Below are 22,883 nucleotides of genomic sequence, written 5' to 3'. Positions count from 1 at the left end.
TCATGGGAGGTGAGTTATGAGTCAGATTCAGAGCTGTGCATCTGCAAAAATGTACTTACAGTTAATGAGTCTTCACAGCTGGGGTTTCAAAGGTCCCACTAAGCACTTGCATTTGCCTCTATTTTCAGTTACAGAGGTATTGCAACTTACAAAAATGTTTTACAGAAATAATTCTGTTGCTGGGAAAGAGCCTGGCACATTCCCACCGAGGTGGTGGTGAGGAGCAGAGAGAGAGAAGGCTCCAGAATTAATTATTTTACCATCAGTGTCAAATTTTATTTGCCCTTCAGTTTTTCTACAATTCCCAATTTATTTTGTTGTCACTGGGGAATCTATAATTATAGATGACACTGCTTTTAACCGAGTGCCTCTCCATATTCTCTCCACCATCCTGCTCACATGAAATAATGTCTTCCTATACAAGAGCAATTCCCAACTATCAGGGAATTTGGAATCTCTCTCTGATTGTTGATGCCTGCTCTGCCCTTTCTCCATTTGGAGTATATAGAATTGGGCAGGTGTTTTACCTTGATCAGGTTTGGTCCATTGCTACAGCAGAGAGCCTGTAGGCACCAATCCTTAAACTGAATTTAGTGCCTGCCCAGTAAATCACACATGCATGGGAAGAAGCTCTGGCTGGTGTTCCACTGCTGCTTACACTGACCTCCCCAGCATCAGTTACAGTAGTGATTTAGGCTGGGAAATTCTTTCCTGTGCTTCCCTTCCCTACTAGTGACAGGAATTGAGGTCCCATCCATACACACCTGGGATGTGCTAAAAACAGACAGGGTGTGAAAGTCTTCCAGTTTTCTTCCTGCTATACCTGGCTCTCTGTGTGTACAAAGCTAGAAGATGGAGTACTTGGAAAGGATCCTCTCCCAAGCCTCCATATGCCAATCTTCATGTTTTAGTAGAACTACAGTAGTTAGTAATTAGAGAAGTTAGAAATGTGGGGTTTGGGATGACCCAAGCTACATGCATTTCGTCAGGAGAGCTGTAACTTCTGGGTTGCCCCACGTAGGTTAAGTTGTCTAATCTGTCTAGTGTTTTGATTGAACGTGAAAAAGAGCCCTTCTAATTATATTAAAAAAAAAAAAAGGCAGCAATATTTGTACCTGATATACTGCAAAGGAAATAGGTGACTTTAAAATTCTCAGTAAGAGACAAATAGAGATCTTCAGAAAGGGAGTTATGAATTGTCCCTAGAGAATAGATATTCCACTTCAGTGACTTCCAGGGTAGAGTTGCAAGATCATCTTCTTAGACTGAAAGTCTGCATTTTTGCAAGCTGCAAAACCATAAACCTGTGTTAGCTAAGACACAGATTCTTTGATAGTTCAGTTATTTTCAGAAGGTTATCAACTGTCCCTGTCATATTCAGTCACTTGTGAGAACATAAATAGCAAGTGACATGCTGGTCCCTCACTAGTCAACCTGCCTCTTTCTCAGGCATCTGCAGGCTGGGAATAAATAGCTTGTGCAAAACCTGCATTTTTGATGCTGTTTAATGCCTGTTGAACTGCCCTTGCCTGAAGAACAATTTGCTACCTCCCTATATTTTATCACTCTGATATTTTTTGTTTTACTCGACACACAGCACCCACTTAAGATCATTGCCAGACTTGCAAAGTACAGATTTACCAGGTTCAACTCCTTCCATTCAGTAAATCTTAGCATGTATGTGTGACTGCTGAGATTTGAGGGGGCTTTTCTGTTACATATATTGTGATAAGTAAACACCCATATTCTGTGTTGCCCTAATTTTGAAGGAGAATTTCATTCCATGTGTATTCACTGTCTCAGCTAAAGTAATGACAACAGGCTCCTTATTAATTGCTTTGACTTGTTGATTGTTGCACTGGCAACTTACTCCGGTGCCAAGGGCACAGGGCTGGATGAGTGAGGTGCCAGGTGCTGGCTTTCCCCCTGGCTTGTGGGGGCTCTGCCCCAGCAGGGCAGATGAGCTGTTGATTTGTTGTGCAGAGCCTAGATCCAGCCCTTGTAGCAGCCTCATGGTTGGTGATGCTCTTGGTGGCCTTTTGTTTCGTGGTGGCTGTTACTTGGGTTGTGTGAAACCTCTCTTCTGTCTGCCATGAGCTGCTTTTCTTTTTGGGAGAAAGTTATTTTGAATGGAAAATGAGGTTTCTGTCTGTTAAGTTGCATGATTTCTCCTAAATAGTTTTCTCTCCCTTATTCTCATTTTTGAAAGGGTGTGGTGCGGCATTTGGTGTTTCTTTGGCGTAGCCCCTGCTGTGGTGGTGTTCCTGTCTGAGAGCACCAGGTTGGCTTCTTGGAAGCAGCTTTAGGAATATATCCCATGGCTGTTCTTGTCCATAGGCATGGAATCTTTTTGCATTCCTCCTTAATGTGTAGACATAACGAGCATGTTACCTTGTGTGAGAAAATCAGGTAGGAAATGAAGTACCTTTTGTGTACTGCTGTGTATCATAAAGGCAGGAGGTGCAGAAATGGAAGGAGCCTGTCTCTGCTGCTTGTGTATTTTACTGTTTTCACTGAGATGAAGCTGGTTGTTACACATGTGGAAGAGGGGTTTTTTTGAGCTCAGGAGCAAATGGCTTGTCTCAACTGACTGTAGTATTGTCTCCAAATCCTCTCTCAGGCCTCAAACTTAGCAACACTGGCTGCATGAATATTTCCTAGCTTTTGTTGCTAGTAACTAACAACTTTGTAATCCTTTCCTCCTATTTCTTAAAACAGAGGGCAAGAGGAGAGCTGTAGCATGAACTTTGAAAAATGCATACACTGTACATTATTGTGCAGGTCTCCAGGCATGTGCTGGAGTGGTTGTTGGAGACTTGCTCTGGTGCCTTCCTGCACTGAGGCTGGCACTTGTCAGAGCAGCTTCCCTGCAGTGCTCTCCTGCTCCAGCTTGAGCACACCAATGTCTCCACTCCCTGCTTGTTTTGTACTGCAGAGGGTAAGAGGGATTCTTACTGGATTTTGTGGGTGCTCACTTGAGCGTGTCCCACTCCCGTGCAACTAGAAACATCAGCTGTGTGTTTCCATTGCTCTGAGCGTGTTCTCCAGTATCCATTCACTGCGGGCCTTTCTGTATTCTGTGTGAACAGAGCTTCTGGTGCAGATTGGATTTCACAGGCTTTTCACTGTAGTTGTTGGTGTTAAAATCCACAAGATGCTGTGACAAACAGGCAAAGCTTAGGACTTTCTGTCCTGAAAACATTTGCAGTAACAAGCCACAATTCTGTGTGGCTTCCCAATTAAATAAAGAAGAAGCATATACTTATCCTGAGAATGGAACTTCTCCTGTGACCTGTAGCCTTGGAGTATTTATTGAAGCCTGTGTTACTGGGAGTGTGTTGCAATTTGTAAGGCAAAAATGTGTGTCCAAGCATCAAAACTAATTGTTTTCCTTTTGGTAGAATGTGTCTAACTGTGGAGTCTGGAATTTTTTTCCTAGAATCTGCCACATTCCCCCTATAATAGAAGATGACACCTGTCTCAAATGCATTTTCACGGGCTGTCTGGTATCCATCATTTATTCACTTGACAATGTTACTCCGTCTCTTTAGCTTTAACCTGCAGTTGAGGGTGGTGGTGGCATGTCCACAAAAACACTGAAATCCATTTGTGTGTTAGGCTAAGAGTGCTGGAGATGGCCTTGCTTTTGATCTGTCCTCTGTGGATCCACAGCTGGCATTATCTTCTGCTTTTCTTGTTGCATATTAGGTGTGTGGATTTTGCTCAGATTGTATCATTAGCACACCTCCTTTTCCCCTGCACTCCCCCACCCCCATAAAGCCTGTCCTGCTTTTGACTGTGTAGATTTCTAGAATCTGCTTTTGGAGTCTTCCACTTTGAGTGAGGGAAAGGCTTGTATACCTAGGCAGTTTCTTCTGTAAACATCCTAATGGTTTGTGAAACATGCACATTGTGGAGGAATTTTTATGAGCCACCTGACCTATGGAAAGTTCTCTCCACAGGCTAGTGGATGAGTGGATTTCCAGGCAGCAAAGCTGATTTGGGTTTTTTTGTATCTGATTCACTGTGTGACCTTGTCACGAGTTCACCCTGGTTTTACATCACAGGGGCTTGACATGTTGAGTCAATAATTTTTTTATTCCCTCTTGTGTTTCACTAATCACTGCATCATACCAGCATTTAACTGGAGTTGTAAGCTTTTGAGATCTGTATGGAATCCTGCAGTGGGAAGCTCCTGGAGCTGGGCAGACAGTTGCCTGTGAATAAGCAGTTGGATCTTCCTGCAGTGACCTGTGACAGGGCTGGGTGTGTGGGTGTACATGTGTGTATCCTGCAAGGAAGTTGTGATAGATGCACTGTCTGTTTGGAAGGACTGACTTAATCTCTGTGTGCTGCAAAGACCTTCCGTGTGCAGAGAAGGGTGGCTTTTGTTGTAAAATGTAACTGCCAAAAAGTACCGAAAATATTTCTCTGGACCTTTTTCTCTTCTGTCTTCTCAACATCTTCTGTCATCTCAGCTCTCCAAGCCATGTGAATCCTCTTAGTCCCTCTTCCTTTGGCACAGAAGGTTGTAAGAGATGCTCTGCCAGAGACTTCACACACTCTTACTTTCAGCCAATGGTAGCTTCCCACCAGTGTGTTTTCTCCAGCCCTACACAGATAAAAAAACTGCAATCTCCTTCTTGGCAGCTCTGTCCTGCCTTGCCTTAAGAAGCAAACCATGCTACAATGTGTTTTAAAATAAGTTCATTTTTCAATAGAAGAGTTGTGAAGCTGCATCTTCTTGCTCTCCTTGTGTGATTCCCTGCTTGTCATGTCCCTCCACCTCCCTGCCTGTATTCCAAAATCCTGTCCTTCTTTTTCCTTCAGCCTCACCTTACCCATGTGGTGGGGTCTGTATGTGTTTGCTGCTGCTCAACTGGTGCCCTGCAATGGGATTGTCCCAGAGGACATCTTCTGGGTGAACTGGCTGGAGCATGCAGCACATGCTTAAGTAGAACTTCCTTAGTATCTGTGATGCTGCTGGGGATGTGTGGCCCAGCAGGGTTATCTCAGGACTCAAATATTGCTGTATATTACAGAATTATCTATTCTGTGTGCTGAGGTTGGCTTGGGCTGCTATATAAATAGGTTGTTTCACATAAAGCATCACTCCCTACCCTTCTCTAAAATGAAACTGCTCTCCCTCCTGGCCCTTGCATTTCTGTTCTGGTGATGGGTTTGTTGGAATTTTTTGCCCATTGACATTAACAAATCTGTGTGATGATGTAACTCTGAAATAACCATTCTTTCCCTATAGCTTATGAATGCCTTGTTAATCAATTGTTATCTGCTGGATTAGATGTTCTGTTTACAATGTCAGGAGCTGGAGGGAATAATTGTGATTTCCTGAAATTTGTTTAAACAACTTGATCTTTGAGTGATTGACAAGACAGGTGTCCAGTCCTCTCTGGTTGATTGGCTGTGTGATCTGATATATCAGTGCTTGTGCTGCATCACTCACAGCTGCTGGGCAGGAAAATGTTGGATATTCCCTGCACTGGTGGCTCAAAGTGAGGAACCACCATGGGACAGCTGGACTGATGTTGTAAAAATGGGGGTACTTGAAAGCTTCTGCTTGTGCATGCAAGGTGCAGTGTGTACCATGGGTAAGTCTGCTTCTGCCCCTTCCATAGGGCTAAAGTTGTGTTGTAGAGAACTCGTTGGCAGAGCATTCCCTAAGAAATAGCTTTGGTTTGGTCATTTTCAGTACGCAGAGCATTTTCCTGAGTGATGAGGCATCTGGAACACTCATCCTTTGAATTCGTTTCTAGGTGAGATCTTGCCTTGAGCTAGGAAAGATTTGAAGTAATCTTTGGATGCATGGGCAGGATACAGATGGCACCCTGTCTCTGTAGCTGTCAGGTCTCTCCTCCTAATGTGTTAATGGAATAATTGTGCGCCAGTGGGGAAATCTTAGTCATAGATTATGCTATATATGCTATGCATAGGTGCAGTTTCACCTTAAAACAAAGAGCAGTGATTACTGCTGTGATCTTTCTCACAGACTGTACGTTTTGTATTGTTTGCATTCATCATTAGTAGATTTTCTGTGAAGAGCTGGAGAAACTAAATATATCCCTGTGTAACCATTTGGAAGGTATGTACTTCACAGCCTCAGAATGCTTCAAACGAACATGGTAAATCAGGGGTAGGACAGATTGTGTGGTACTGCAGTTGATAGACTGTGTATATGGTCAGAAGGGGATTTTGGATTAGGATGTAAAATCCCTTGATCAAGCTCTTATATGAAAGTAGTAGGACTCATGGCACTAATTTGCTTTGATGCTTTTGAAGTCATCCTTTAAGTAAGCTGGTGACTAACCAAACTGCAGCTGCCCTCTCAGAAATTCCCTCTGTACTCTTAGAAGTGGACGGTGCTGATGATACGACTGAAGTGTCTTAAGGGAGATGAGCAGGCAGTGAGAGGGAAATGTCTGGGTTCAGTCATGAATGCACCACAACTTTCATTTCCAGAGTGAGACCGTTTTCTATCACAGTTTTGCCATAATGGTTTGCACAGGACCCGTCACTGAGAATGAGGTGACATAAATTGTTGGGCTGAGTCCAATGAGTCCTCAGCCCAATTCCAGCAATGTCGAGGGGAACACCAGATATGTATGTATTACAAGCATATGAGCCAGATTATAGCTCTAGGACTCCATCTGGACTGTTTTGATAAGTGGGAGCACTCCAAAATGTTGCAGTTTTCACTTGATGAGTCGTTGTTGTGAGCTTCAGCCTCAGAACTGTTAGTTCATGCTTTTGTGCTATCTTAGCAGCGATTGCTTTTCTATCACTTGATGGTGATAGAATCCTACACTGTTGGTGTAGGATTGCTGGAAAAGGAAGGTAAAATGTTGACTCTAGATGTGGTAAAAATGTCAAACTGCATGCTCCCTGGGGTTAAGGAAGAAGGCAGAACCGCTGTTTCCTTCTCTTCAAAGAAATGCCTATCCTTCTGTAGAAATTATGTATCTTTCTTGTGTATATACAGTTTTGATAGTGAGAGAAAACTGGAATTGCCTTCAGATGTGGATTTTAGTCTGTTTTCTTCCCAGCTGAGTTTGTATTGAACCTTTTCAATTTAAATAACAGAATTTTGGCTACCTGGAATTTGGGCTCATTCAAAAGGAGTACATTGCATTTTGCTGTCTTCTGCTTGGGTTGTGAGACTCATGCGGGTAAAATACTAAATTCAGATTCAAGTTTGAAAGATGCAAGATCAAAGCTCTGGCAGTCAGCAACTTTTATTTGTGAATTTCTGTTTCCATTTGACTGTAACTGGGTTGTTAATGTTCTTGTCTAGAAATGAAATGATTACAGTGGAAAATGGGGGCGGCACGCCTAAGTGGGCTATTGTGTCATTATCCATCAATCACAGGCAACAAGGAAACAGGTATTTAACACAGGAGGACATGGAGTTATTATCCGCCCCATTCCCCTGCAAGCCACAGGGCACCTTCTAGACTCTTATTAAAGCTTTAATACCTACAGAGCACAAGAAACACTGTGTGCTACAAGATCAGGAGTTTTGCTGTCATTCTACATCTGTGCAGGACCAGGAAACACATGAGGTGGCAGAGCACTGAGAGTGCTGGCAGGCTAAATCCCTCTGCACTGCTGAAAAAAGGCATCAACTTCCCCAGTCCTCTCACATCTTCCATCATATCAGGGAACCTGTGAATGGGACAGCACTGACAGATCTCAGTAGCACTGTGTGACCAATTTGCTGAATCCTGGCTACAATTGCTCCCAGAAGAGGGTTGTGTGGGAAAATCTTGGAGCTCTTTTGTACAAGGAGATACAGGAAGGAGGTGGGAAGTTCTTCCTGGCTTCTGCAGAACAAAAACTATCAGATGTAAAGGAGCATTCTGCCTGAAGGTTTATTTTGTGGTGCTGTTGCACTGTGTGTATGTGTTGACAGCTGCCAGATGTTGCATCCAAGTGTCTTCCTGCACCTTCATAGCTTCAGGCCACCTGTAAGTTCAGTTAGTTATGCCTTCCACAGGATGAACAAACAGCTTCTGAAGGACAGGGGTCTAAAATCAAGTCTGTCATGTAAGGAATTACATTTTTAATGAGGGTCAAAGCTATAAAGCTGTAAACATAAGGTTTAAGTATTTAAAACCCTGAAACTGTCTTTAGAAAAAGAGAATGAAAGCAATTTTCTCCTGTTTTCATAGACAACAGGGGAAATCTTAGTTTTTTGTGATGTACAGTCCATGTCTAACCAGGAAATTAGCAATATATTTAAATGGGCTTCATGAACCAGATTTGAGCCAGGATGGCATTTAAAGCCCAAGCAAACATTTGATGTACTTTTCCATCAAGGATCTCAGGAGCAGTTAGCAGAGAAAGTAATTTTAAGTCTTAAGAATCCCAAGATGTATTTTCATACACTTAATACCAGGTTGAGAAGTCTCACTAAGAAGATTTCTCACGGTGCAAAGCTGTACATTAATGATATGATGACTAAGGTATTTTACTGTTCATAGTCCTAAGTTTTTAAAAGTCTGATTGATTCTTCACAACCTGTGATAGGAGAGGAGTGCTGAGGTGGTTTGGATTTTTTTCCCCTGACAAGCTGTTGTTCTGTGCCTAGTTCATGTGGAACTGGTGTGTCCACTGCCGCTGCTGCCTTCCCTGTCCATTCCATTAACTCAGCTCGTCTCTTTTTCTTCCTTCCAGTGTGTACTGGGCACATCACTAAATGTAAGAAGTGAATTCCAGAGAGTTTCACAGATACCTCCTAATCACAGACAAATGGTTGATCCATCTGATTCAAAGAGGAGCAGCTGAAAGCATCACCTCTCTGGTGCTCCAGTGCTTGCTGCAGAGAGGTGAGCAGCACACAGGGAGCTGCAGGCAGTACCTGTGCTTGGCTGCCCTCGATCTGCATGGGCCAGTCTCTGTCCTGAGCCACCCGGTATTAAATCCCCACAGGGGGTTCAAGTGACAGTATCTGAGCCACCCACTACTGTGCTGTTTATCTGACAGTTTAAAGAGATGTCTGTGTGCTGTTTTCCCTTCCCAGTCCCTTAGGAATTCAGCGATGTTGAGACACTTCTGATACAACGGGAACTGTGTTCTTTTCCTTCCTTGGTGTCAGGGTTATCAGAGGAACTGCTGTCCTGAACACTCACCTCTCTGGCTCTTCTCTCCCAAAGGGCTGAGTCAGCCACCAGAGCCTCAGAGCCTGGAGACTCACTATGTCTGCACATTGATAAGGCAGTAAATTCCTTTCTTCAGCAGTTCTGGGAACTGACCAGGAAGGAATGATCTGAATTTACCTCTGGATTTTGTGCAGCACAGTTGCCTGAATGAACCTCTTAAACCTCAGTGCCCTGAAAAAGGAAGAGATGCTGGGTCCCACAGTGAGCTGTGACACCCACTAGTGTTATGTTGCACCAGGCTGGCAGGGAAAAATCATATCCCTCCAAAGGGCTTGGATAACTGTTCTCATGCTGTGTCAGGTTTCTTGCTGACCCAAGAGGTTAAAGCAGCTGTTTTCCAAATCTTCCAAGAAGAGCTCTCAGGAGGCAGCATCTGCTCAGACACAGAAATCTGCACAGGTGCCAGCCTGAAAGTGGCCCAGCTGCCTTGAGGTTCTGTCCAGGTGTGACCATTCAGGATCTGGATATAGCTGTTGGAATTGGCCACCTCGAGGTCACAGTGATGTGCTGGGAATCGTTGGGGTGACACAGGTAAGTGTTGCACTGCTGGTGGCAAATGGCAGGGCTCTTATCCTGTGGGAGGCAGTATCAGACACCCACATTTGTCATTAACTGAGGATTTAGGAATATTGAGAAATTGTACCTCTAAGGATAAAACCCTCTTTTCTTCAGAGGTACTTCCTCTTCCCCAGATTTTTGAGTCTTTTCCTTTCAGCAGAGAGACTGTCCTGCAGGGAGCTTGCCTGAGCACTGGCTGCAGAGAAGGCACTGCCAGGAGTTTGGAGGCATCTGGAGGAGCCTCTGGAGCACTCCCTTCGCCATTACAGTTGGTGTGTTCTTAGCAAACATTTGCTGCTGCACAGAACACCCCGAGTTCTGTTCAGGTGTTGGGATTGGTGTGTAATCCCCATAGGTACATGCTCCAGGAAGAACATGTGTTGTTTGTGTGTGGGGTCTTCAAATGCTTAATTAAATAGCTTGAATTGTCTAGGAATAAATTTAGCCCTTTAAGGCAGAGCTTTCCAGTCTTTCTTTTCCACCATGATTTTGCATTGGGATTGCTCTTTGATATTTGTGCTTTAAACCTGTGATTAAGGTGCTGGGTGTTTCCTCATTGTTTCCCAGCTTCCTTATGGCCATTACTAATGGTAAAGTATCCCTGAGGGAGGTGCACAGGAAGGTCCTGGACTGGATTAGTGCATTGTGCTAATGTGCTTAAGCTTTATATTGTTTAACAGTGAGATGGGATGAGATGACCTTTGAAGAAAAACGTGGCCATGTGAAAAAAAATAGTGAGAAATATGTCCAGTCAGTAGAGCAGTATTTTGGAGAGAGAAGGAAAGTCCCTGTGATGGGAGAGAAAGGGATCTGTGAAGCAGTTGTTCAAACATTGCCCATTCAGTAGCCCTTGGTAAGTCAAGGAATAGTGATGAGGCAGAGCCATGTGGATCCTTCCCTAGGGATTCATCTAAGAGTAATGATACTCAATATACTAAATACTGAAATACTCTTTAAGTTTTGATAGTTTAAGTATATTTTTCAAATAGAGGATTCAACCTGATTGATATTTTTCTGAACATGAAAGTGAGTGTTTGACTTAGAATTATTTAGGTTGGAAAAGACCTTTAAGATCAAGTCTAGCTGTTAAAGAAACTCACATACATGGCCTCCTCCACTTACCTTGTTATATGGCCTTAACCATCCATGCTTCTCTTTAGCTGTGGAGTGGCAGCACAGCCAGTAACACCAGAGCACAGAGCTTGACCCTCTTTGAGCTGTGGTCCCCAGATCCTCACTGTCTGGACTCTAGAAGTCTTCTTCTGACTCCTTCATGCTGTAAAGGAAAGGCTTTAATTTTAAAATTTCCACTTTTCTTCCCAATGATCCCATAAGCTGATCTGCAAAGGTTCCCTCTTCAGAGGAGTGAGGGAATCTGGAAGTCAGCATTAGCCAGGCAGAGATGCATTAGGGCCTTGAGTGGCAGGTGAAAGTCCACTTGGCTTCACTGGATCAAAGAAAACTTCCAGATGTATTGAAATCTACTTAAAGGGTGAAATGCAGAAGCTATTCATATCACCTGCTGCCCAAAGCTGGCCCTTGAGCATGTGAGGTCCTGAGCACATTGTGTGTTTTCCCCAGCTGTGGCACATCACTGTTATCCGTCCTGCAGCTGTAATTGGGAGCTTGCCTGTGCCCACCGTTTCGGTGTTCTCAGGGCAGGGCTGAGAGTGCTGACAAGCAAAGCAAATGCTGTGTTTAAAAGATAAGCACTTTGAGAGTCCTAACTTGGAACTGAATTGGAGTTCAAAATTCAGGCATTAAAATGTAGAGAGCTGGCATAGCCTGAAAAGCAATTTCTGTGTGTATTTGCGAAAAGGATATCAGTGAGGGGAGGTGAGCTGTAGAAAGATACTGGGACTTGCTTAAAAAGGGTATGGCTGGTATCCAGGGAATTTAGAAACCGTAGGAAGAAAACTGGAGGTGTCTCAGCAGGCTAGCTGGGGTGTCTGTGGAAATAAGGTACTTAAAGGATGCAGACTGGCACCTTCTGCTAAAGGACGAATGGCCTGGATAACCAGGCAGGAAGGGAGGCCTGAGGAGGGAGCAAGTAGATATGGAAGCTTGTGTGGCCCAGTGGATAGCCCCAGTGCTAGTGGGTAGTGGCTTTTGAATAAAAGGACTGTGAAAAAGAGGCACCAGGAGCTATCTGGGATAAAATAATCCTTATATAGCATCATAATCTGTTACATTTAGCTACTGAATCTTTAGGACTCTCTCAGTTATCTTCCTAATGCCTCAGTTCTGTGTTAGTGCCAGTTTTGTTTAACTTGCCCATCAGTGGTGTGCCTGAAGCAGTGTTTTGCCAGCTCAGGATGGATGGTGACAGCTTTGGGCTCTCACTCTCAGGCCTCCCCTGACCTGGAAGACCAGGAGCCCTGAGCATGCCATGCTGGTTAACCTTGGATCACTGTTGAAATAAATGCCTTATTGCTAAATGCTTAAGGGTGATGCCATGTGCTCTTCAGCCTCATAGTGTTCTCTGATGCCCAAGGGCCAAATATCCAGCTCTTTGGGTGACCACTAACACAGTGTTTATGTTGTCAGTTGTCATCTCAGTGCTAGTCTTGATGGAAATCTGTAATCATAGTACACAGCAAAGTTGTTTTGGATCCATTTGGTGATGTAGCAATTCCTCAGGGATTCACCACTTTTCAAACCATCCTTTTCCCCTGTATATCTTGAATCTTCTGCCTTGGCTGTCAGCCACTCAGCAGTAGAGTGCTGGACACACTGCTAGATCAGGCCAATAAAAAGAAATCCCTGAGCTGCAACTGGTTTGAGAGCTCAAGAAGGAGGCTGGAGAGCCTTAGGGAAAATCCTTCTCATGAGGAGTTTGCTCGAAGTTACTCTTGCTGTAGGAAATGCCAGATTGCTGCAGTACCCTGCAGCAGTTTGGATTGCTCTTTGTTTCTTCAGCTCCATGTCACGCTCCGTTTTCTAGCTGTTTAATTAGAGATGGGTTGTGGTTTGTGGGTTCACAGCTTTTCTCATCTGCTTTTTGTCAGAGGTAAGCAGATGTACTGCCTGTTGCTCTGTACAGTTGAGTCCCTTGTACGGCAGCTGCTGATGAGTTCATAGATAAAAACTTCAGCATATGGAAAACAGGGGATGAGAAGCCAGTTTCTGTGGCTGAGATGATCTTGTTCTGAAATATATCCAGCTGGTTTCTTATCCTCCCAGGTGTTGGCCCTCTGCTTTGTCCCAGGAAGGTGCTGCCTCCTCAGTTCCACGAGCAGCTGGGGATAGTTAGGGAGACCTTTTGTGTTTGGCCTCACCTACCTGCCTAATTTGAAGGTGAATCCTGTCAGGGAGAGAACCTTGTGCTCTCGCTGCCAGCTCCCACTCAGCCTCTGCATGGTGCATGCCAGTGGAGTAGGATGCCATTACATAACTTGCATTGTGTGGCGCTTGGGGGTTGTTAAATCTGCATTTCTAATCCACACTCAAGTAGGAGCAGAACCTGAAAGCATTCTGATCTGCAGTTCCCATTAGATAACCTGGCTTGTGCTGTCAGCCCCTCGTCTCCTGTGCTGTGCCATCCAGTGCATTTGGAGGCTAGGGCTGGAATACACCCTGAGGATGGTAGGAGCTTTTTATTCTCAGAAGTGCTGCTGGGAACAGGGGCATCCACTGCATTCCCAGACTGCCTCCTGGGGTAGTGTCTGAGCATTCCCAAGGCAATAAGCATTTGTCATTAATAATTTAAAATAATTTTTAAATGACGGATGTATACTGATTTTTGAATAACCATCCTAATTATAGTAAATATGCATAAGAGGGCTAAATTAACATCATATAAACAAGGTTAGTTCTTGTATTTTAATGTGACTGCTTTGCTGTGCTACCCATAAGCATTCTTTTGTCATAATCTTCATATGCAGTTTTTTTAAATCTGTTTACAAATGGTATTTTCAGTTAATTTTTATCATGTTGAACCACATTAGTCTTCCAGTGTGGTTATTACTCAGCAAAAAGGATACCTGAACCTTTCAGTTCATGGTACAGATACCTTTCATTTAATCAGACCACAAACAATATAAGGAAGTAATTAGCTGACGTGGTGTTTGGTTTGTGCATGAGCCAGCTGCTAAAGGGAGTCTGAAGGTGGTTCACTTGTGGTGGAGGCACCTCCTGCACTGCCTTGGGGTTGTAGCCAAGAAGAAAAGTTTGGCTTATTAATCCTTGTGGATTTGGGTGCTTGGTAGCTGAGCCTTGGTTCTGTTCCAAAACTGGTGTGTGCTGCCCCAGGTGTGTCATCTGTAAAGATGAGCCTGACAATTGCTGTTCCTCTAAGTCAGGCACTCATGGTCTTCCTTGTGACCAGGGATGGTGGCATCCTGGAGGGATGGCTGCTGTCATCCCCCTGGAAGAGCTGGAGTACATTCCTCCACAGCAATCCATGGTGGTGTTGGTTGCTGCATCCACATCTCCATGGGGTTTCAGAGTTGTAGCTGCTGAAGCATGACCCACACAGTGAAATACTTGGAATGCTGTCAGCTCATTGTTTGGAGGCTCCAAAGTGAAATTTTACTGAAGGTTTTAGTGTTTGGAAAGATTCAGTTAAAGCGGAAGCCTAGTTTGATTTGAGGGAGTGGCTGTGTTCTGAGAGCTCTCCTTTCACATTTCCAATTTTCTAGGTCACTCTTGGATGCTCTAATTTTTTTTTTCAGAGAAGCAGTTAGCAAAAGCTTTGACACTGATGATTTGTATTCTGTCATCTCAGTCTTGAGAGCAAAGAGATACTTTTTTGGCAAGTTCTCCCCTTCCTCAACCCCCAGTCATCATCATTAAAAGGCTGTCAACAAGCATGAAAAATCCCAGCGTGCTAACTGTAAATGCTAATTGATAGACAAGCAGCACAAGCAGCTGAAGCAGTGCCTTGTGCAGTGCCTGACCTGCAGCAGGCTGTCTCCTGGCCTTGGCAGTAGCTCCATAGGTTCCCTGGGAAGTGGGATCAGAGTGCTTAGTGCTCATGCACCTGCAGAGCCAGGCTGGGCTCTGTGCACAGCAGTGCTGTTACAAACAGGGTAAACTAGAGGTGAGCTAAACCCAGCCTCAAAAGTGGGCATGATGTGTCCTGGGGTGTAGTCTGGCTTTTTTCTCCCAGGTAGGCCTACCTTCCTGGTATTCTTGAATGCTTCTTTTGGGAACAAAAAGCTTGGAAACTGCTTTAGTAAAACTAGCTTTGTTGCTGAAGCCCTGTGCCCTGCTGACACAGTCTCCAGAGTGCTTTTGGAAGGACTGTATCACCTGTGGATATCATGGCTAAGGAATTTTCACCTTTTTCTTTCCCTCTGTAAAAGCAACCTGTTCCTGTGGGGTTTGTCCCTGCTCAGTGAAGAGTTTTGTGATGTGGCTTCACAGTTTGCTCTCTGCAAACAGGCTTTATGGTTTCCTGGCATAGCTCTCTAGGACCATCTCATGGTAGGGTTGCTCCATGGATCAGTCTGCTGACAGGAATATTTACATACTTGGCCAAAGGGCAGATTTTTTAGTAGCTGAACTGGCTGGGACTGAATTATCACTTAGATTAGAATTCAGTGTTGCATCTCCAATGACCTCTGAGCAAAAAATCCATGTATAACTGTGTTTGAAAGGCATCAAACAGTAGCACAAATAATTGCTTCCAGCAGTAAAGTCCTGATGCTCTGTTTTGATGAATTTGGCGATTCAGAAAGCAGTAGAATCTATTCATACCCTTGGAAATCTGGGCATTTCCATGGCTGAGAGCCTGCTGTCCTAGTACTGCAAAGCTGTGCTGCCTTTTAAACCCTTCACTGGTGAGTCAACTCTGTGTTTACTGCTAGTTATGAGGGGGAGGTTCCTGACTGGGAAGACCAGAGAGACATTTCTGTTTCACTCTGACTTAGAAAAAGCCAAGCTGCTCCAAAGTACAGGGTATTAAAAATACAGAGGAATTAACAGACATAGTGCAGGTTGGTGAAAAGTCCAGGATAAAAATGCCTGAATGTGGAAGAGATACGGTGCCAGACACAATATGTGGCATACTTTAAGCTTACCTTTTTTTTTCCCTCCAGCACTGTTCCTTGAAATTTTCAGAAAACCTTTGTCATTTCACCAAGATTTGCTCAACTGAAATTTGCTCAAATGGATTGAAATTTAGAGTATTAGCCAAAATTTTTTGCACAGTAAAGATATAGATGAAGAAGAGTAAGCAGAGACAGGCACTAGGGCAAATAAAGGTTCTGAAAATATTTGTGATGGAATCTAGTAATAAAATGGGAGAGTGAGAAATTCAAAGCCACTGAATCCTGACAATGTGTGTCCTAAGTGAAAGACTCATTTTGGAGAGTTAAATGATGATTGCAGCCTTGAAAATTACTTTATCAAGAAGAAATCAGTAAGAGAGAGCTTGCTGAAAAAGTGAGCAGGCAATCAGCAGGGTGTTAGTGAAATCAGGGAGAATTATGCAAGTGACACTTTCTGCAGCCTCCGAAAATGGAATTTGCGGAAGGGACCAGCACCACCAGCACAACATGCACTTAAATACCATTTTCCATAAAACCAAAAATAATCCTAAGGCTTTCTGGCAAGGTTTGTCCTCAATGGCTGGTAGAAGGATAAAGCTCTGTGGTGGATTGGCCCTGCCAGAGGAGATGTTCTCTGATTGAGTTTTTTGTTTCCTGATCTCGTAGGCAGAGCTGCAGCTGCCTGCTGAGGGGCTGCTGTTCCCAAGGACTTCCCTGGGCTCATGAGGATGTGCACCCTGCCTTCTCCTCCTGCCTCTGCTCAGTGTGTCCTCAGGCACCCACAGGCATTTCTAGCCTGCTCCTGGCACTGCCCATCTCTTGAGTGTGTGCTGGGATGTGGTGGGTGCCCTGCTTGGGAGAGGGAGTATGTCTGTCTCGGGGACCAACATTTCCAGTGGGACAGCCTTGATTTCCACTTCCCTTTCTCACTTGTGTTTCCTCAAGTGTCTTAAAGAGGGTGCAAGGCCTCTTGTAGGTAAGGTGAGCATTGTTCCTTCTGTACATAGACCCTGAGCAGTTTCTCCAAAGATGCCACAGTGTGCTCTGGTTGCACACACCAGCCTTCAGCAAGGTCTGGGAATGGCTCAGCTTTCTGTCAGGCAAAGGCAAATCCATGTTGGAAAGCAGTGCTTGTGCAGCTGGGTGGCAGAAAGGAGCCCCTCAAAGTGTTCAACATAGGCCTGGTAGGAAAGGATGGCTTTGGTTCATAAAAGGCAGGATGTGCAGAGAAGAGGTGGTGGAACCCTGCTATGTTCTTTTGTAGGAGTTAAAGGATTGTTGTACTGCCACTCAGTGATTCCCTCCTATGAACTCTTCACTCCCACTTTGCATATTCCCTAGCATCTCCCTCACGTTCTGCAGAGCAGTTTATGCATGGGTGTATCATGACTTCTGAATAATAACTCTGAGAACTTGTTTTCTCATGTTCATGGTGTGCACTGGGGGTTTTTGCACGGTGAAGCTACTGGGTCACAGTATCTGGGAAACTTCTGACTTAGCAGAGGTCCCCAGAATAGGCTGGGGCTGTTTACAGCTCCCTGACATCTTTCTGTGCTCTCCTGGGACTTGGGAGACCTGCGTCTGGCTCTCTTTATTGATATGGAGTCTCAAACTATGGTATTGGGGAATCCAGGCTGTGTGGTCTGGCAGTGCCTCCAGTGACAGGACACATCTCCTGGCTGTGTGCAGCTGTGACTTGTCCTGCCTGCATCCTGCATGCCCAGGTATGGCCTGTTTTCCATGGCAAATGGGAGCCACCAGGAATCATTGCTGTTCCAGGCAGGAGCCAGGGGACTTGTACCTCCGACCCATTTTATCTGCATTTCAGCAGAGCTTGTGGGTGTGTTTGCACATCTCAAAGAAACACTTGTGGATCTGGAAGCAGTGTATCTGTGGGCAGTGGAGCCCCTTAGGCGCTCGAGGCCAGCCTCAGCAAGGAAGGGCTGGCTGCAGAGCAGTGGCATATTTCTGGTGTATTTCTCTGAAGAAAAGCCATGGTTTCATGACTGGCATGAAGACTAACCCAAGTATGAAAATTCTCTCACCTGAGAGGATTTTTCCATGCATTCCTCCTCGAGTAGCTGCCTTGAGGCCAGCCTGGTGGTGGCTGGTGTGAGGGAGTCTGTCCAGCTGCCCCTTGCCAGCACCTGGACTAGCAGGTTAAAGCAGTTTCCCACTCTAGTTACTTGTCTCTGCTCCTCCTGGGAGGTGGCAAGGCCTCTCCTGCCTGGTTCCTCTGGAGCTAGCTGACACAGCCTTGCAGCCCCATGCTAGAGCAGGGCACAGGCTGTTTCCCTCCCACTTCCATGGCAAAGCTCCAGCTGACTGAACTGGGAGTCTCTCTCCCCCTTTCACCCTGTTTCACTTGCAAAACCTTTAGGAACCAGAGAGCTTTCACCCCTTTCTTTGCCTCTGAGTAACCTGCGTATGCTGGGCACGTTCGTCATTTGCCCCCTTGTCTCAACAGGGAACTCTTACGATCGGTGGCAAAGAAGTGACCCTTGAATACACTCCATGCCCAGAGTTTTGGCGCTGCAAACGTGTAAGTATGTGCTCAGAGCTCAGAGCTGTGTTGTGCTTCCCCTGCTGGCACTTGTGACACTGGCAGCTCAGAGGAGTCTTACATATTTACTCAGTGGCCAGAATCCCTTGGAGTAATTCATACCTGCCCTGAAGCTCTTGCCCCTTCTAAACTGTCTTTTTGCCTACCTTGATTTTGGTCCCACCTCTGCATGTGTGTTGCTCTGGTAGAGGCAGCCAGATTTTTTATGCACAGAGCAGCCTTGTCCCTATGCAGTGATTCCTTTTTAAAATGTGGGAAAAATAGCGTGCAGATCCTTTCTCCTAAAAACCACAATGAGACAGTGATTCCGCCAACCGGAATGGAACAGGCTTCGCTCTGGTTCATGTGTGTAACCACCCCTCTGCCTCACACAGGAACCTGTGGTCTAGCTGTGGCTCTAGTAAGTGCAGCAGGGAAGGAAACATGAAAATGGATCCAAGTCTAGTACATGCTGGGACTGGTCCATTTCTGGGAAGGCACGGTTGCCCAGGGGTCAGTTTGTTCCTGTGCCTTCCCCAAGGTTCTCCCAGTACAGGAACTTACAGCTGCAGCAGGCTGGAGGTGATTGCTGGAGAAAGGACAGGATTGTTGCCTGCATTCCCACTGACTGCATGCTGAGACATGAGGGATTGGCTCTAATTAGAGTCCCACCTTCACCTCTGGATCACCATGGGTTACAAGAGACCCTCATCCAGCTGCAAGCAGAGCTGTTGCTCTGTGCCACATCTCTGCTTGCAGCTCTCCACAGGTGGAGACTCAAGTTTCAAACAGTGGTTTCAAACAGCTCTCAGTGCAGGGAGGTGGCTGCACTGTATGTCCCCTACTGTGTGTAGCCATGGCCTGAGCTTTCTTGTGCCCCAGAGCTTCCACAAGGCTTCAGTCACAGGAAGAATTTGGTATGAAACAAAAGCAATACATTTACAAAGAGGTTAAGGAGGAAGTCAGGAGTGCTGTGTTTGAGAGCTGTGAAAATGGGGGTTTGGCTCTCCCCACAGTGGCTCTAGGTGGAATAACCATCCAAACCCATGCAGCTCTGCCTCTTGGTTAGCAGATACCTCATCATTAACTCTCCAAATTATGTCAGTATCTACAGTCCAGCTCAGATAAGGACCTAGTCATTGCTTGAGGAGTGAGTTCCGGTTAGGAATGCCAAGGTAACTTTGGACCCTTTGAATCAACATTGTGCCTAGCAGGGAGATTTTGATCCAGCATCACTTGAGAGGGAGAAGAGTCCCACCTCAAGGACTAGTGAATAAATGTGTGCTTGGAAGTTGTGTGAAAGCCCTGTTCCCAAGGCAAACCCAGCTGTGAGTCATATGAGCATTTACCTGCAATTCCAAAGGTCCCTGCTGCCATTCCCCATCACTGTAACTTTTTCATGGCTGCTACTTTCTGAAAGCATGCTGCAGAGGCTGGAATTCTGGAGCAGGTTGTACCCACTGCCTTCAAAACACAACTTCCTCATCTGTCCATCTTCCATTGCAGTGTAAGGTGTGTACTGTGGGCTACAGATCTTCCTGTTCCTATTGCAAGCTCCCAAGAGATGGTGAGTATATCTGATTTCCTTAGCTTGGCAGTTAAAAGTTTCATCTATCCTGACAAGTAAGTTCTCTTCTTGTTTCCCTATTGGTGGACTAGCTGAGCACTGTGTGGGAGGATTGTTAGCTTGGCTTCACTTAAACCCTTTTTGCCTGTCCACACTAAAGATGTTAAATGCAATGGGTTGCTGTCAGGTTCTCTGCTGCTGTGAGGCTTGGTGGAGAGGTGTCTTACTGCCCACAGCCTTTCCCTCCTATTATCTGGTATTGTCCTTTCATCCAGGGAGTTACAGTTGTGTGTCCTCTGGGAGTGTGAGCTGATTCTGCTCACTGTAGGTGGGATGGCTTCCCTTGACCCACCTTCCTTGGGAGATGCAGCTGCATAGTTTTAGTGTCACTCAAAGACTCTCACATTTGCCTCACTTTTTCTCAGATTAGGATGACAAAATCATGGAATCATTAAGGTTGGAAAAGACCTCCGAAATAAAGTCCAGCCATTAACCCATCATTGCTAAGCACACCACTAACCCATGACTTTAAGCACTGCACCTACACATTTTTTGAATACTTCCAGAGATGGTAATTCTACCACTTCCCAGGGCAGCCTGTTCCAATGCTTGACCACCCTTTTAGTCAAGAAATTTTCCCTAATATCTAATCTAAACTTCCCCCCGGGTGACTTGAGACTAGTTCCATTTGTCCTATAACCTGTTCTTGGGAGAGGAGATTAGAGGTGAATCCAGGATTGGAATTGCTGAACTCACCTTGCAGGCTGCAAAAAATGCATGAGAGTTCTCCAGGAGCTTCTCCTGGCCCCACCAGCACCTCTGATTTCTGGGGTGGGAGGGCACAAGAGCCAAAACACACTCCCTTGAGGAGCTGATTTCTTTAGGATGATGGCTGTGCCCACCTTCACCATCCCTGGGTGCAGCACCAGGGGCCATAGTGCCACTCTTCTCTGGCACTGCCTGTGCATTCCAGCCCCTGTGTAAGCCTTGGCTCTTTGTCTTTAAGTAGATTTCTATGTATTGCCCTCTTGCCCCAGGCAAAAGGGCAGTACATCAACTGCTGATGCACAGATCTCTGTTTACTGAAGCACTGTCCCTGTGGCTGTGCTTTCCGTGCTCTGTGGTTCCTCCATCAGTGCTGTGAAGGCAAAATGCACACAGCTGGCCCAGCACAGCTGTGGGTTGTAATGAAACTGCCCAGGAGCAAATTAAACAGAGCCTTTTAAGCTGCTGTGAAGACAGATTGTGGTGAATGCTTCTTACTGAGCTGCTTTACTTGGGAAAGGATGTAATGAGGTAACCTCTCTATGACTGGGTGAAACAAAGCAACTCTCTAGGAATTTACAGTGGTTGCTGCAGCTTTGTATGAGTTCTGGCATGCTTTGTGACTGATGGATGTGAAATGGACTTAAGTGTGCCTCTCTTACAGGGAACAGAGCAGGCCCAGAGTCCAGAGGTGGTGCTGAGGGAGAGGACACATCGGCTGAGCAAGAATTCAGTAAGAGAGTTGCCCTCTCCATCTCTATTATTGTGCTCATGTCTGTGTGGTTTGCACAGGCAGTTTCTTTGCACCTGCACAGCTGCAAACTGGTTTAATGTGCAAATTTTACATGAAGTTCTATAGCTGAAACTCTGCACTCTACAAGCTGCAGAGAAATGAATACAAGCCTGTCCAAGGTGAACTGTGCTGGCAGGCAAGCAAGGCACTGTGCAGCTTTCCTAACAGTTTTGTGCAAAATCGTCGTGTGTTCTGCCATGCCACCCACTGCCCAAACAGAATGAGAGCAGAGACTTGCTCTCAGGGACGTTAAAGAGGGAAGCTTCACTGTGCTATGTCTTGCACCCTCATTTGCTTCTCTGTGGGGAGAGGCTTCAGCAGCAGGTGCTGGGCTGGTGGTGCCTGCCTTTGCAGCCTCACAGATTTGGCTTCCCTTTCCATCAGTGTTAGAAGCTCAGGTAGGGATCTCTTTTGCAGTGAAGCCAGGCCATTCAGAGGCTTCAAGCACAGGAACTTGTTGGGGTTTTTGTTCTCTGAATGGCATAGCTAGACTGGGGGGGCAGGGTGTTCCCACATTGTTTCTGCCTCAGCTGTAATCAGTAGCACCTGATAAAATCTGTGACTGCATTATGGATGTGTTTCATTCAGTGGTCTCAGGGGGTCCAAACCCAGTTTTCCTCTAGCATATAAATAGGGTGACAGTTACTAGTTGATATTGCTTGGTTGTGGATGGTCAAGAATACATTTTGGATAGTAAGGATACCACTATCATATAGGTTGTCCTGGACATGGAAGGAATGTGTCTAAATCCATCCTTGATTCTTGTTTGTTCAGGCAAGAGACAATTATAAAAGGAGGTCAAAAAGCCTCTTGTCTCTGACTAGAAAAGAATGTAAAGTAACCCAACACAAAACAAGGCAATGGAAGGATGGCAGTACCTGAACCAACCTTGTGTCTGCCAAGTGTTAAGACAGTGGATATGCAACAGGCAGTACAGGTTGACCTTTTATAAGGAGCACTGCTGCAAGGGCCAGAAAACAGGAGAAAAAAAAAAACCTGCTGAAACATTCTTACATGAAACCAATTCATTTCTCCTCCCTTATAGCAGAGACAAAGCTTGAAACACCTGAGCAAGAATTGTCAGGTCAGCCAGGATCTCCAAAGCAGCCTCTCCAGCCCTCAGTTCCTTCTCCACAGCAGGAATGTCAGCCTCAGGAACAGGAGCCAAGAAAGAGAGATGAAGGGAGAGAGCGTCGGCCCTCACAGGAGAAGAGAAGGGACATGGACCGGCACCAGGAGCCGCTGTCTCAGAGGGAAGCAGAGGAAGCCATGCCACCAGATGGTGGAGGAAGCAGAAGTGAGTGACACAAAGACCAGTTTTGGACTCCTCTTGCTTGCACTACATGAGGTCCATTCTGCAGAAAGGGCAGCATTTCACTAAAACCTCTGGAGGTTATTTGTATGTTGTGCAAATCCATAGAGTAATGGAGGGCTGTCCAGCTCCAAAGGTGCTGATAAATTGCCTTTAGGAAAATTAATTCAGATTGAG

General features: G+C 45.4%; 1 protein-coding gene across 5 annotated transcripts in view; it reads left to right on the top strand.

The window, feature by feature from the left end:
* RBM6 (RNA binding motif protein 6) overlaps window positions 1–22,883 on the top strand; it is a 58,170-nt gene that overhangs the window by 23,648 nt on the left and 11,639 nt on the right. For 3 of the 5 annotated variants that reach the window (XM_056501578.1, XM_056501577.1, XM_056501580.1), the window contains 4 exons: window positions 18,195–18,269; window positions 19,776–19,836; window positions 21,266–21,334; window positions 22,440–22,691. In XM_056501578.1, the coding sequence (XP_056357553.1) occupies window positions 18,195–18,269; window positions 19,776–19,836; window positions 21,266–21,334; window positions 22,440–22,691 (457 nt within the window). The remainder of the gene's footprint in view (window positions 1–18,194; window positions 18,270–19,775; window positions 19,837–21,265; window positions 21,335–22,439; window positions 22,692–22,883) is intronic. The other 2 variants (XM_056501576.1, XM_056501579.1) reach the window with 1 other exon arrangement.

The sequence above is a fragment of the Oenanthe melanoleuca genome, chromosome 12 (genome assembly GCF_029582105.1).
Source record: "Oenanthe melanoleuca isolate GR-GAL-2019-014 chromosome 12, OMel1.0, whole genome shotgun sequence".
NCBI lineage: Eukaryota > Metazoa > Chordata > Aves > Passeriformes > Muscicapidae > Oenanthe > Oenanthe melanoleuca.
Note: the sequence above shows the minus strand (reverse complement) of the source record. Positions and strands in the feature narration are given on the sequence as shown.